Source organism: Acanthochromis polyacanthus, chromosome 6 (assembly GCF_021347895.1).
Source record: "Acanthochromis polyacanthus isolate Apoly-LR-REF ecotype Palm Island chromosome 6, KAUST_Apoly_ChrSc, whole genome shotgun sequence".
Classification (NCBI taxonomy): domain Eukaryota; kingdom Metazoa; phylum Chordata; class Actinopteri; family Pomacentridae; genus Acanthochromis; species Acanthochromis polyacanthus.
The window spans coordinates 22,128,880-22,144,938 of record NC_067118.1 but is presented as its reverse complement, the minus strand read 5'-3'; the positions used below and the strand labels follow the sequence as shown (position 1 = coordinate 22,144,938).

Below are 16,059 nucleotides of genomic sequence, written 5' to 3'. Positions count from 1 at the left end.
ATGATGAGATGGAGGAGGGCCAGAGAGAGGAGGAAGATGAAAATTCAGAGGATACTATAACCATTCCTCTGGAGAATTCTTCCAAAAGCAAATGTTGAATTGACTTTGTAAAAATAAGGAAGAATACAAAACAAAGTAATAAAAAAAGACAACTAAAACATCACAAATGAGAACTGTCATACATTATGAGGTATAGAAGAAAAAAACAAGAATTCTTCAGCTGTAAATGTGTATAAAAATCACTAAGATTATAAATGTGTATACAATCACTCAGTTAGAAATCTTTTATATTCCTACACTGAAAAAAGAACACAGACAGTGGAAGTTCATGAAAAACACAGCACAGAAGTTGTTCATATCCAGAAGAAACTGATTATAAGGTTTCAGGTTCAAGGTGTTTATCTGATGAACACAAAATTCTCTTGCTTCTCTTTATACATGAACCTTTAAAGCCCTGAAACTGCAACCACATGCATCATTTACAAGCTCAGTTCACTGACTTTAGGTTGACTGTTGAGATCAAATCAAATTGCCTTTGAAAGGACAACGTCCTTTCACACATCAGAGAAAAGACAAATGATTTGTGAGAGGATTTGGCTCTGGACCGTCTCACATTTTTTGGAGGGAACACGGAGTAACAGAAAGCAGCTATTAATAGTATTCTGCACTCATGAGATTTATTTAAAGATCATTTCCAGCACTTGATGCCAGAGAAATGTAGATTGTAAATGGACAACAATAATGATTAATTATTTTCATATCAGTTTCACCACTTTAAACAGCTGACTCAACAAATCTGTGTTGGTACAACAGAGCAGCAGGATTGTACACCTGAGTTCTAAAGGAGACTTTGGTTTGGTTCCCACCATCAGTACTGAGAAAGATTCTCAGGTACAGACATAATCTACAAAAGCAGTGTACGTTGTTGTATGAGACGAAAGTCCTGCATATAATGATCATTTTTAATGTCCATGTCTCATATTAAGGTCTGTGAAACAAACCTCAGACTACTCTGTGTTCGATTGCCAGGTCCACAGTCACAGCTGTAGGTCAGTCGCATGGAGATGACGGCACTGCTGGATTCATCCATGGAGACGATGGACACTGTTTCCTGGGAGGCAGACTGACAACATGGAGCCTGATCCTGGACAGACAAAGAGAGGAGTCAGAAATGGTAAAATATTCTGATAAAAAATAGACTGAGCTCCAAATCAAGTTCCTTTCTGTAGAGATAGGATGGCAGATTTTTGTGAAAAACAAAGTGAGAAAGTTATCAGCTGAACGATTTCTTGAAAAACATCAGGGAATTATACCTAATGGGGCTATGTGAACATGTTTAAGCACAACATGAGTCATACACACCGGTGGTTAATGATGGCATACTGCAGCTTGAGACCTCTGATGACTATGCATGATTGAACGAGTCCTAAAGTATCTCCTACCATTTCCATGTTGAAGTACTGCTGGGAGTTACCCTGCTGACAGCCGCTGCTGCTGGTTGCGGTTCAACAAAGAACCTTCATCCACAGATGATGATTTGCACGATGGATATCACCTCAAAAAACGAATGGCAGCCCTTTCAGCAGCAACTGTATTTTCTGTTTACTGCTAATTATTAAATCCTAAGAGCATCAATAGAAGGTAACTAGACTGGTTTTCTCATTTCAAACTTCACTGGTGTCCCAGGTATTGATTGTAACTTCCAAATCACATGACTCATGGTCTGGAAACAACCCAAGGCGTTGATACCTCAAGGTGTGAAGGGTTGTATAATTGCCAGGAGAGACATCTCAGGACTGCATTATAAGTGGTGTAGACCCTCATCACTTTTTAGAGATGGTTGCTACAATTTGACATAGATGGCTTCCTTCACTTCTCTTACAGAAATTGCAATCACCAATCTTCAAATGTCAGCATATGTGCACCTTAAAGCTGAAGGAATAAGAAACAAAGAGAATCCAACTCTTCACTCTCCTCTATCTTTAGATGTGCAAACATAGTCAAGCTAATATTCAACATATATTTTTGGCTTAAACTTGGATTCAAACATCGCTCCCTTGAGTGGTTTTCCTCCATCTAACTTATTGCACCACCAGACCCTGTCTTGGTTTTTGATCAAATTGAAGTTCTGCTTCCCGTTTTATTTTGGCAAATACTTTGTCAGGACACTCACAGACCTGGTTGTATGAGCATGGCAAGAGATGCTTACAATTTAGATTCATATCATACTTTATGTCATCGAACAGATTAATAAACAAGATGACAGGTATCTTTTCCTTTCAGAGTTTTACAGTTTTCCTTTTTACTTCTTGATGAACCACTTCAACCCAGCTAGCAATGAATGTAAATGCCCAACAGACGGTTTCATTCGCTGACTTGTAGGTTAATTAGATTAACGAGAGTGAGTTAAATAAATAAAGTGATTGTATTGTATTGTATTGTATTCTATTCTATTCCAATGTATTCTCTTGGAAAAACTTGGAGACTTCTAAGGATCCTTCCAAACATCTATTATATGTCAATCTGCTGTATCCAGAAAATTACACGTGGTAGGAACCAGCAGGCTTTACCAAGAACATGCTCTGAAATTTACTCACGTTCAATTTCAGTTACTAATCATGACTCATAACTGTCACGAATATCTTCCCTGAAGATTTACATGAGCACCATGAAGATCTGCTGCTGATGTTTTATAAGGTATTCATATCACGGAATTAATCATACTGTCAGTCAAGGAGGTTCATTGGAATTAACACCTTGAACTGAACCTGTCCCAAATGGTTTACCATCATCTGAGAAGCCATTCGTCTTATCCTGAGCTTTTGTCAGTCATGGCACACTCATAGGAGATTCTGCTCATCCTGTTTGGATTCCTGCCACTGTCATGGATATAATGTAGAAAATTGCCTGTTTTACCACAGAAAAGCAAGCAAACACATTGCTAGAGGGTATAGAAGGCCACCAGAGGCTGCAACGACCAGGAATGGTAGAAAAAAATGTGTCTGTGCTTTAGTGATTTCTTCCTTTTTGAAAAGTTTTCTTACATCCGTACAAGCTAACTAGCTCCCACCAGACACCAGCAATGACAAACCCTGTAACCAACACATGACAGCCCGTCATTTTGCAGGTGTTTAAGAAGCGAAAAAAAGACCTAGAATTACTTTCTGCGGTGTAAACAACATTAACAGGAAAACCCGGCATTCATGAATTGGAAACAAAATGGCGCCTATAGATCACGTGACCGTCATGTCGCTACTCTGATAATATAGGGACTCTACTCCCCCGGAAGATCCGCCACTAGCTAAAACTGACTCTCTTTTATCACTGATGCATTCTAGAGCAACTAGTTCATTGAAAAAAAGAAGTATATTGCTTTGGTAATTCCATTTTGATTTTCTAAATCAAAACATGAATAAGAGCTATTTCCATGATATAAATGGCAAGGACAAAGAGCAGTAACATCACCATGGAAACCCCTTTTCAAATAACTGCTGAAAAAGCTTCCTTTCATACTGCCAGTTTGTGTACTATATGTTGTATATATTTATCCTAACTTTGACAAGGAAAGAATATAATGGACAGATATAAGTTTATGGCATTTTTTAAATTAGCTGCCTTGTAGCTGCCCATATTAGGATTTAGTTTCTTCCTTCTGGAATTCTGATTTTCACAACAAATCATTCAGTTCAAAAGAAAATACAATTGAGAAAGAAAGTCAGGATTTTGGATTTATATTCACAGCATTTCTACAGTCTGTGTCTGATTTCTGCTTTGCAAAGAGGGTAAGTAGCTGTCAAAACATCCACTGCATGTCATGCAGTTTGGCCTACACACAGAGGGCTGCAACTTTCGGTCACATAATTGTTGCCATATTTTGTTACGTTTTACTCTGTCTTGCAGGGCCTAACTTACATTAAAGATGTGTTGTGTGTAATGTGACAGATGTCATTTGTGACTTCATGGTAACACAGTATCTGTTGTAACTTTACAGTGTTATGAGAGATGTTGTATTTTAGTTTGTTTCACTACTCCAAAGTGGCAGAAAAGAAAAATTCATTTATGTCTGCTTTAATGGTGAAACATTGAATTTAACCCACCATTGTTTTGTCCATGTAACTTTTCACGGACTGTAATTTTGGGCAGATTTTTTTGTTTTTTTTAAAGCAACTTAGCTTTTATTGATATAGATTTTAAATGGTTGGATTACCAGCTAAAGTTATTCAAACACATGATGCAAACCTGCATATAAATCAACCAAACCACTCAAACATCTTGACTGTAATGACAGCAATTAAATCACTAAATGAGAAAAAAAAAAGAAAAAAAGCATGAATTCATTCAGGCTTTTAAAAATATTTAACAGTTACTGACATTTATCTTAATGAATGGTTTTGGTTTTTTTTGTCTTTTCTGCAGTTTTACCATCACATTTCACTATGCACCTTGGCTCTGTTGGGTTTTACCTCCACGTTCTCCTCCTCTTCCATCGTCTGAGCTCAGTTGCCCTGCAGGAGGTGGATGAAGTACCAGTGGAGGTTATTACTAACAGCAGCCCCTGTAGCAGCACCTGCGGGCTGGGGGTTAAAACTCAAACCTTGTGCTTAATGGAAGATGGCAAGGCAGCAATCGAAGAAACTAAAGAGGGAACACGAGTAAGACACCTTAAACATGAGAAACGTAAAAAGGAATGTAGCTGACAGTAGCAATAATAGCTAGCATTTTAATTTGGATGTGTTGGAATCAAAGGTGTCGGAGGTGTGTCGCGTCCGTAAGGTGAGGTGTCTGGATTCATGGCAGTGTGGACTCAGGACGATGACTGTGACTTCAGGACAGAAAGTGGAGATCGATTGTCTGGGAGAAGTGATGAAGGCAATCGGGAAGTTCTCCTGGAGGTGAAGCCTGAGGATATTAAGATTGCAGGATGATTCATGTTGCTTCGATTATACTGACACTGTATGTTCGAGTGTCTTACTTGAAGACACTAGATATATGTTCAAGTGTGCTTTAGCCTGTCTCCTGGAGCTGGATGTGGTGGACTCTGCTCTCCTCTCCAAAACCAAAGCATATCATGCTCTGCAACTGTGCTACATTATCTAAGCTGAACTTTCTTAAATAATGTTGAAGGTATGGAAGTTAGATTTTGAGCCAGCAGCCTTCCAATGAAAACAAACACAGCACACTTGTCTGCTCTATGTAAACGCTTGCAGTTCAGCCAAATTTTAGCCCTGACTTGTCATCTGACTCACTTGTTGCTTCACAACTGCAACATGATGTACAAAATCATTGTTATTATTATTATTATTTTTACATAATTTGATTTGTCAGGTGTTTGTATTTGGGCAAATTTCAAAATGAAACATACAGAATAGATTGATTTTGATGAAATGTCACCATTTTAAGCTTATATTTGGTAATTTTTTTTTCAATGGAACTGCACAAGTGAGTAGGCCAAGGACTGTCAAAGAGCTGAAAATCAGGTAAATGATGTAATTTAGATTTTAAAAAAAATTTGAAAACACATTTTCAAGAAAGTCCAGAGGATTAAGTCATGAAGGGATCATGTTAACTGAAAGAAACTTCCAAATATTTAACTTTAATGGACACAGATGAGTTTTTATGGGTTTAACCAATGTCTAGAAAAAGGAAGGGCAGGGAAAGGGAGGAAGTGTTTTCCAATACAATCTGAAATAATTAAAAAAAATATTGTTTAATAATATTACCTTCATATTTATTTCTGTAACCGCTAAAAAGAATAGGTTTTCCATTTTGACCTTAACCCAAATCCCCCCCCAAAAACCAAACCTAACCAGAGGTAAAAAAAAAAATCCTGCAACACAAAATGAAAACATCACAAGTCTTTACAAGCACTGCACATGTGTTTAAAAGCTCGATCCATTATCTATACCCTACTTAATCCTCATTGGGGTCATGGTGGGGCTGAAGCCTATCTCAGCTGATTTAGGGTGAATGTTATTCACAGCTGAGCTAACAATACTGCAATTGGCTACCAGCATGTTGAGCTCCACTAATAAAACCATCAGTAAGAATGGTGGTCCGGTATCGCCTTACTTTATTGTTGATGACTCAGCAAGGCAGTGCAGAGGCTCTTTGATGGAGGCTAAAGGTGATCATGACCTCTTGTTTTATGGCTCAGGGTGTCGTGGCGCTACGCCCGAGGAATTATCAGCTCTGACGACTCTCTCTTTGCTCACTGGGAAGCTCCTCAGCTGTACCGAGTGGTCCTGGACCCTGTCAGAGAGGAAGATGCAGGTAAACACACTTGTACACGAGCTCATTTATATTGTCACGTCACTGGCAGAGAGCAAGTTTAAACTCGAGTGGTGAGCCTGTAAGTAGGTTTGGAGCAGAATGAGGTTGGAAAAATCTTTAAGCTGAAGTGGTAATAATGAATAAAGGCTCCCCTGTTTGTGGGGACATTAAAAAAAAATCATCAGACCATACAGCCTTTAAGTTCTTTCATGCTGCCTTTGGCCTTAGTTGAAGGCCTCTGTATAACTGTGGTTACTAGCTAAGTAGCTGATTATAATGATGATGACCTAAAAATGTTTCTAATCATGTCTGTTTACATCTCTTAGAATGGATAATGATGCTCAGTTTGAACTTACAGAACATTTTGTGAGGGTAAAAAAGTTCAAATTCAATGTACTATCACAGTATTCTACCCTTAAGGTAACAGGCTTTTAAATGCATTGTTAAAATATCTGTTAAAAAAAAAAAAAAACGTTCAAAATTGTAAAAAACAACAACAAACAAACCAGAAATAAATACATAAATAAAAAATAATGGTAAATATCTGTAAATTAACGACATTTTGAGTTTACTTGAGTACAGAAAAACTGTGAAATTTTACGGTCACATGGTGTAAAAGAACAAATTAGTCTGTAATAATACAAGTTTTTGAAGTGACCAGTGTTGTCTTGGTTTTTTCTTACAACAAAGGGAAAATCTGTAAAAATATCTATTCAAAATTATTCACATTTTTCAGTCCTCCTACACAATATTTCTTTCAAATAAAAAAATCATCTGTAAATAAAAAAAGAAAAAGAAAAAAAGTAATCCTAAAAAAATATCTTTATTGTCCCACCTTATAAAAGAATAAACTGCAATTTTTAAAAATACAAACAATTGATGTGGATGCTATTTAAAGTTTTGGGATGTTTATTTCTGTGGTTTTACTTATTTTTTGTGATATAAAGGTCGAAGACGCATGCTCATACAACTCCATGGATGGAGATTCATACAGAGACAGAAACACATACACTTCCAACACTGTCAGCATGCTAACTAAACATGTCATCCTCAGGTACATATCGCTGCGACGTGCAGGATGCCAGCTTCCGCAGGGTGAAGAGGGCTTACTGGGGGATCCGAGTTTTGCCTGCTGGGATTCTCAACCTGGACTATGAAAGCTCTCAGGCCCAGCGGGAGTCGACTGGAAACCAGCAGAGCCAGACTGTGCCACGCCAAAGCCCACTTCTTCTTCTCATGGTTCTTTTGGTGCCATGTTTTGTTTGAGAGAATAACAAAACATTGCTGCATAATTAGTCATTAAAAAGAATGAACAAATATTAAAATGTTTCCTGTGTAACCAAGAATAAAATTAAAGGGGGCCGATAGCTCTTAATTACATTCTATAAAATAATTCAAGTGACCTATTCCCACCACTTACTTAAATACATGGTGCAAAAAGGAACACTTTAAATGTTAATGCTACCAATCTTTAAAAAAATTGCAATTTAAAACACCTTTTTGTAGTAATTTCATACTACAAGCAAGTATTTTTTTTTTAAATGAAGACGTGCTGATAGCAACCTGAAAAAATATCATCTACACTACCGGTTAAAAGTTTTAGAACACCCCATTTTTTGTTTTTGTTGTTCAGAGGATTAAATTATTCTGGCTGATGGGATGGAGTCTCATGCAGGTCAAGCTATTGTGGAAGTGTGTGATGTATCTGAGCTCTAATAAATATGTAAATTATGAGTTTTTCCTTCCAAAATACAGACATTGAAACAAGTCTTGAGTGTTGGCACAGGCATAACCTCCACTTTCATGGACTTTAAGGTGTGTTCCCACTAAGTGCGTGAGGCCTCAGGGTTGTCTCATTGTCACACTGTGAACCACATAGAGGTTCTCATGCACTTTTTAAATGCAGCATTCTCATGTTCTGTGATTCTGCATGTCTGCACACTATCATGAGGGACTTACCTACAGTTTGCAATAATTTTTTAAACACTTTTTCAAACTCAAACACTATAACTGTACACGCCGGCGATAACAGTGAGGGACCCATTCGTTAAGCTGTTGTTCAACTGTGCTCCTGTAGATGGCAGTGTTGTTTCATGGAAGATTTTGGAAGTACGGTATGGGCTGTTACCACCAAACTAGGACCATACTGGCAAATGATTTCCTCTGTAACAGCCAGCTTGCATGATGGGACTCAGCTGTCGCAGTGGAACCAACCTGATTAAGAGGAAGAAACAGAAAAGAACCCTCACAAAAACAGCATGATGCATCTCAGATGGCTTCAGCTCACACCACAGCACAAACCTGTTGGACCTGATGGATGAAACATGACGGCTTTGCAAATTTGAGATTCTTACCACCTGTTTACTAGTGTTCTAAAGATCAGTTAGAACACATTATGAAGGAAAATAGTCACAGATGGCCCACAGACACTACAGTCTATTTGCGTCCCTCCGCATGCTATCATGTAACTTACATCATACATAGATAAGTGTGGAAACCAACAAGTCATCTGAATGAAACAACGATATGCTGTTCATCCATAGCCTGTGTAACGGCACAAAGAGTCATTTTCTGACCTGATGCTCCTGGTCAATGTCATCAGTCTGCACCAATACAAGTCCCAGCTGAATAAATAAATCTGTTCTATGATGTGGAAATGCTGCGGGTAAAGTTTGGCTCAAAAGGGACTTGCATTTTGTTGCATTATTAAATAAGTCTAGTTCAAAACCAAAGCACAAGGGGCAGGTGAATATTGATCATTACCATAAGTATGGGAGACAAATGTAAGTAAAAACCATAGCCCAAGAAAAGGATTCAAAAAACGAAATGCACAAACCAGCACAAAGAACACAGGGAGAAATGACAAACTGAGGAGAGTACTGGGAAGCAATTTTGACATCATGTCGCCTACTTCAAAGCTGTTAAGTTACTATATTTATCTAAGTGCCCATTCAATGCAGCTGCTGTACATGATGGCTACCCAGTAGGTTTTGTAACTTTAACCTTAAGTGACTTAAAATGATATTAAAGAAACACATTTTGGTCTGACACTGTCCCAAAATGACGATTATGAGGAAATCACTTTAGTTTATGTCCAATTCAAAGTGAAATTAATGTTACTGATTGAATATTCTCTGTGAAAACAACAATCAACTCATCAGTTTTCTAATCTGTGCTCTATTAGCTGCACTAAAAATAATGTAAAACACATCTGACAACAAATCAGGACCGAGCATAAAAACACATTTTTGCATTTTGTGCATCACCAACCGAATGCATGTAGGATCCTGTAGCAATACACCAAATACAGATTGCACTACTGTAACTCAGCGTCAGTCAGTGACATCACTAATATGGGGGGATGTAGGTGAATGTTTTCATATTTTAACACCTCCAGATGTAAATATTGATTTTCATCATATGGGACCTTTGAGGGAACGTTAGATGTCATAGTAAGAATGATAAATAAGGTTGGGTATCAACTGTGTTCACAATGAATAAAAAAATGAAAACAAGCAACAAACAGTGCACTTTCATTAAACTGTTTTGTGAACTGATTTCGTCCTCATCATTTTTACATAACATGTAATTTACATAATTTTTGTAAAAATGTGCCACTTGAAGAAACAAGACGTTTCCTGGCGGGAAATAATCAAATCCAAAGTCATTTGTTGGTCATTTTTCTCGCTAATCCTGGTGCCATACAAGGTCCTTGCAGTATTTAAAAAAAAAAAAAAAAAATGACTACAGCGTTTATGATTAACTTAAAAAACTTAAACAGTGGATGGAAGTGTTAAAATTAGTTTCACCTCAGTTAGTTACAAGAAAAAAGTACTTCCACACTAATTTATCCAAGATCACATTCCCAAGTAAAGACTGTTCTGCCCAAGAACTGGGCTACTCTTCTAGATTATGCTTCTCTGTTGTTACTTACATTAAATTCTGGATGCTGGATCTTTATATGGATCTGACTTCACTTTGCAGCACTGCTGATTTTACTTTCTTAAGAAAAAATGTAATAACGAGGCCAATTTTAGCACAAATCACAGTGATATCAGCTGTTGACATCTTCCATGTGGTTTCAGACTTCGGCAGCGAGTGAGAAAGGCAATGATAACAGAGTATCTTTGCTTCCGTTTGATCCCTTTGCTTCTGTTTATTTGCGTTATTTTGGGAGGAGCCAAAGCAAACAAGGGACCCCGGGGAAATAACAGAAATGCAATTATGCTGATATGCTTACAGTAATTAATTCATTTCCTCATGGAACTTGCCCTTCTAAGCCCCGAAGAACGTCATTTCCCTCCATGTGCTTATTTCCAACATCAGTCTGACAGATGTAACTGCTTTCCCAGCGCTCAGTGCTCAGACAATTCAATTACTGCTCCACTGTAGCATCATTAGGACACATGATATTCACATACGGTATTGTTGGGAGTGAATCAGGTGATATATCCAAAACGAGCCCCTCTTAAGAAGATCCTGAATAGTAATGAAGTAATGAAGAGCTCATATAAAAGATATTCATTATGGTGAATCTTGGTGATCACTTTTATTGTTTACAGCCTTCTTAGAGGAAAATAAATTCAATTTCGCGGTCTTCATTTTCATCATTCAAATTAGTTTTCACGTTTATTTGCTGCTTCTGCCTCAGTTCATCACCATTACCAAAGATCAAGAGACATCAATCCACAACCTGTGTGAAAAGGACATGCTCAGAGTTTAATTTCAGACGTTTTTTTTTCTTTTAGGATTTTTTAGGGATCAAAAAAGAGAAATGGATTAATAACTTTTGTGGGGAGAGTTGACAGAAAGGGCTGCATGTATGTGACTTCTGTTTGTCACAACAGCATGGCCTACCAAACTGGATCATTGCTAAAGTATACGACTTTTCATTTATGGCTTTCTGTCCATTTACATATAGTATCAAAGTTTATGTCACCCAAAATGCCACTTTCTAAGTACTTGTAATTTTAAAGGTTTATTCCATTCAGTAACTAGTAATATTTTGAGTAAATATATATATATATATATATATATATATTTTTTTAATAGAGTTTATTTAAGAAGGGACCATGTACAATATTAAACATAAATGTTTCCATTTGATGCATTGTACCAGAAATAGCTTTAAGCTAATTTTCATCTGCAGTCCCCCATCTTATCTTATATCTTCAAATCCATAACCTTTCTGGGCAGTACCTAAAATTTTAAGGATTTATTCCACAGAAATAGCAACTTCTAATGAATTATTTATGTTGTTACTATGGTTTTAAAGGGGTTTTTTTCCACCCAAAAGTAGTAGTTCCAATAGTACTAATCATTTTGGTAGGTTATTAGCTCGAGAAAGCTGCATGAATTGTGGGAAGCCTATACCTGCTAGATTAATTTTAAGGAAGCATGTAATCCGTGTTGAGTTCAGTCAGCTACTACACACAGCCCTTTCAAATTAAAAGTCTGGAGGTCGGACAGAAGTGGCATATTTCCTTCCAAAGCCTGTGTCATGACACATTTCAGATGCTGTTTAGAGGCCAAACAACACCTTCATCTGACAGAGGTGACGCCTCCTGACCCAATCATCACTCATATCACTGTCAATGTCAAATACCTCATTAATGGCAGCTTTGCTTGAGAGAACAGCCCATGAATGAGCCATCAGATCCCTTGTACATGTGGGTTTTGTACGAGTTGATTGAGTGTGCTGACAGTTAAACGTGGGCCTGGTTAAGCAGCCGAAATTAGATGTTTTTTTTTTAACTTTGTGTCTATTTCTGAGCTAACAGCTCTTTTTGCCTCTTCATTTTATATTTGAACACAGACACACAGTGACAGACAGCTTCCCTGCCTTTCATTGCTTTCGCTCAGTCGCTGTTCTCGTCTCTTTTGATCCCTCTCATCGTTATTTGAGATCTCTTCCCGGTAGCTCACAGTCAGTCCTCACTCCATCATTCACTGTCACTGATATGATTTGGTCTTCAGTCTTCCCCACAGATTCTCCCTCACTTTTATCACTAACTCACATTTCCATGCTTGCGCTGTCTTTCACTCAGTTCTTCAATAAAATGCAGTTGTAGTTCCTGAATAAACCATGACAGAATGTACAAGGTCTTTTTTTAAAAAAACGACTTTTTTTCTCCCACATATGCTTGCTTTGCAGCATCTCTATATAAACTTAAAAGTGACATGACAGACTGGTGACCTGTCCAGGGTGTCCCCTGCCTTCGCCCGAGTCAGCTGAGATAGACTCCAGCACCCCCCGCGACCCTAATGAGGATAAAGCGGTGTATAGAGAATGGATGGATGGATGTTCCACTTACATGCAAAATGATGGCTTTCAAGCAGTGCCATTAGAAAGAAAATTAAGAGGAAATGGTGTGCAGGTGCAGTCTGTCTGCTATTAGTCCCCACTATTAAAAGCAAAAATCTAATTTTCTCTCTAGTAAAAATTAATATGGATATTACAGGCTAACATCAAGTGCAGGGATTGCAGTTTGAACATGTCACTGAAAAGTATTACATTGCTTTTGCATAACAAAGCCGCAAGCATGTTTTGAAGGACCAAGTTCTGGTGGTTTTAATTATATGAATCTCATTTAGAGACATTAAGCTGCTCCCAAGTTATGAACCTGAGATGAGAGAGTGGGAGAAATCTGCAGAAAGCTTTCATCCTGTACAGCTGGTTAAATTATCATTTATTCAAGCCTCTGGAAAGAACATTTTTGCACAAAATAATTTTTGATCTCTACCTTTGTCCTCCGCTGACTTTCACCAAAATAGTGCAACACTTGACTGGCCGTGAAGCTGGACAGTCAGTTAGTCTTTCCATGTGTTAGATATAGAATCTCCAAAAATGTGACATAAGATAAGAACCAGTAATAGCAGAGCACATTAAGGTACAGGAAACAAGAAAAGGTGCCGCTCACACAATTAAAAAGATCATTGAAGGTCTTGAGGGAAGCATGAAAATGTTCCAGACACTCAGTTCACCTTTCTAACATTATTGTTGCAGCTCTTTTAGCATGAGCCAAACAAGCCTGAGCACAGTTAACCCTTAGATGCACTAACGATTGGACCCTCCACTCTTCCATAAGTGGTTCAAAATAGACCTGTATAAAAATCAATGTGTTTTTATGCCATTTTTGTCATTTTTGTTAAGAATAATATTTAGTATTATTGTTTGTATTATATTTTTGTCCACACAAGAATGTTTTCTACCAGAGGCTGCTACTCTCCATCCCTCCATGTGTGTACTGCTTCACCTCTTGTATGATATTATCAGTGATAAAGAGCTATAATGCATGTTTTTGTGAGACGGTGGTGATAAGCCTTGGTGCAAACCCCAACCGACTTCTTAGGATATTATGTCATGGTGTTCTGCTCTGGGTGGAAGGTAACTTGCTCCAGTAGGAGTCCTTAAGGCTCGTTCTGTTGGACGTGGTTTGGACTTCACTCTCCTCTTAAGAGGACTCATCAGAGGAATCTCCTGTGTCTGATTGATCTTGTTCAGTTATGAGAGATGGATTTCTGGGTGGAAGACTGACACCTCCAGTTGGATGATAATTTGGGTCCTCATCATCTGAGATATCGGAGATTTCAGATTCTGAGTCCAACCCTGTAACTGCCTCTACATTATCCAGCATCTGAATGACTATTTGTCTTGTAAACCTAGCAGCCATGACACCCTAGATGAGGAAACAGAAAAGGAATAAAATGCTTTGAATAACATGCAAACCTGTCAGTCAGCACGTAGCTATATAAATAACTGCACACACACACACACACACACACACACACACACACTGTACATAGAGTAATGTTAGCTAGCTTGATTAACTAACCAGTGCTGGCTAACTATAAAGTAGGCTAATTTGATGATGCATAATGACACAAACTCTTTCACACAAGAGTCATGAATGTGCAAGTGTGCTGAAAAATATCGATTTGATGACATCAAATTGTTTTCTGAGGAGAAAAACATAGCTAATACTTACAAATATCAGGTCTTGCTGTGTAAATATTCTTGCTGATCGGTAACACTTGTGACATAGTGTGTGTGTGGTCCACAGTAAATATATTCCTGACAGTCACAATTAATAAAAATCACAGGTTTCCATGAAATTCTATAGTAAATGAATGCAGGTTATTTTTGACCAACTTAAGGAAGTACTAACACAAATTTTGTAGTTTCTTAAAAGTAGAAAAGGTAACTTAAAATTTTAAATGGAATGACATCAAAAACTAGCCGAGCCGCGCTAGACAACCCACGGCAACGAATTTAATTCTCTGTCAGGGTGGGTCGAGTTACCCTCCATAAGGCTCGAGGCTGGATTCTCCTAAAACTGGCCGGACCAATCACCATGAAGTGTAGAGTCAGAAGGCGGGCGTAACGATTCTGACAGAAACAACCGGCGCACAATAAACAGTTATCTTTCGACTCGGCTTTGGCCACAGCCCTTAAAGATTTAAAGCTAAAATTCAACTTGAAAGATAAACAAAGGACGGCACTTAAGTGTTTCATTGAGAAGAAAGACGTATTTGGACTTATGCCGACGGGATATGGCAAATCCTTAATATACCAGTTGGCTCCGCGGCTCCGCTGGTTGGGAAGCTAATGGGACTTCACAATCCGCCGGTGCTCTCGGAACTACGTCAGCCTGTTCGTTGCGTTGATTGGTTGTATACCCACCCAACTGCTGCAGAGGGATTTGATAGACAACCTTTTAACCCGCCTCCCTCCCTGTCGAGCTTTCGTAGACCCTTGTGCCGTCAGAAACATGGGCATAGCATGGCTAGGCTAATCAAAAACATATTTTTTTTAGGAATACCTGGAATATGAAATGATAGCAACTTTATATTACAAAGATATTCCAAGAAAATGATGTCACCGGATCATTTTTGACCCACTTATGCATCTAAGGGTTAAATCAAACATGAGGGTAGCACTCTCAGGCTTTTTCAAAAAAACGACTTTTCCCCATTTCCTAACCTTTCAACTGCTGCCTACAAATGCAGAAAACGTCAGAAAAAGTGTCATTAAAAGTTATCGTTTTACAACACATTTAGTATTACTCTTGTTGGCGCTCATCTTCTGCAGAGTTTGCATATAACAGATAATCTAGCTTCTAGCGTCTAAAAAAAACTATGAATGCGTAAACAAACTGGCAAAAGTGTGCAAAGGTGCATTTTTGATCACAGGATACTCAAGAAATCTTTTTTTTAATGCTGTAAAAGGGAGTTACACCCATTTTATATATATATATATATATATATATATATATATATATATATATATATATATGGCATGCCGTTTAGGAAATTATATATATAATGAAAGTCGATATATATATAATGAAACTTGATATATATATAATGAAAGTCGATATATATATAATGAAACTTGATATATATATAATGAAACTTGATATATATATAATGAAATTTGATATATATATAATGAAAGTCGATATATATATAATGAAACTTGATATATATATATATAATGAAACTTGATATATATATAATGAAAGTCGATATATATATAATGAAACTTGATATATATATATAATGAAACTTGATATATATATATAATGAAAGTTGATATATATATAATGAAAGTCGATATATATATATAATGAAACTTGATATATATATAATGAAACTTGATACATATATGTAATGAAAGTTGATATATATATATATAATGAAAGTCGATATATATATAATGAAAGTCGGAATATAGAATGTTCAGATTTTCATTCCATATATTCAAAGTTTCATTCCATATATTCAGAC

At 37.3% G+C, this 16,059-nt stretch overlaps 1 protein-coding gene across 1 annotated transcript; it reads left to right on the top strand.

The window, feature by feature from the left end:
- Positions 1-4,402: 4,402 nt before the first annotated feature.
- On the top strand, positions 4,403-7,536 carry tmem81 (transmembrane protein 81). The gene is made up of 4 exons (XM_051949740.1): positions 4,403-4,652; positions 4,747-4,892; positions 6,155-6,270; positions 7,325-7,536. Exons 1-4 carry the CDS (start codon positions 4,437-4,439, stop codon positions 7,534-7,536), a joined length of 690 nt encoding a protein of 229 aa, XP_051805700.1. The 5' UTR covers positions 4,403-4,436.
- Positions 7,537-16,059: the final 8,523 nt, after the last annotated feature.

Bases quoted from the DNA above. Each gene is read 5' to 3' on its own strand.
- tmem81 (XM_051949740.1), top strand. From the start codon at position 4,437: ATGCACCTTGGCTCTGTTGGGTTTTACCTCCACGTTCTCCTCCTCTTC. The intron at 4,653-4,746 runs GTAAGACACCTT...TTGGAATCAAAG, and splicing joins AAACTAAAGAGGGAACACGA to GTGTCGGAGGTGTGTCGCGT. The intron at 6,271-7,324 runs GTAAACACACTT...TGTCATCCTCAG, and splicing joins TGTCAGAGAGGAAGATGCAG to GTACATATCGCTGCGACGTG.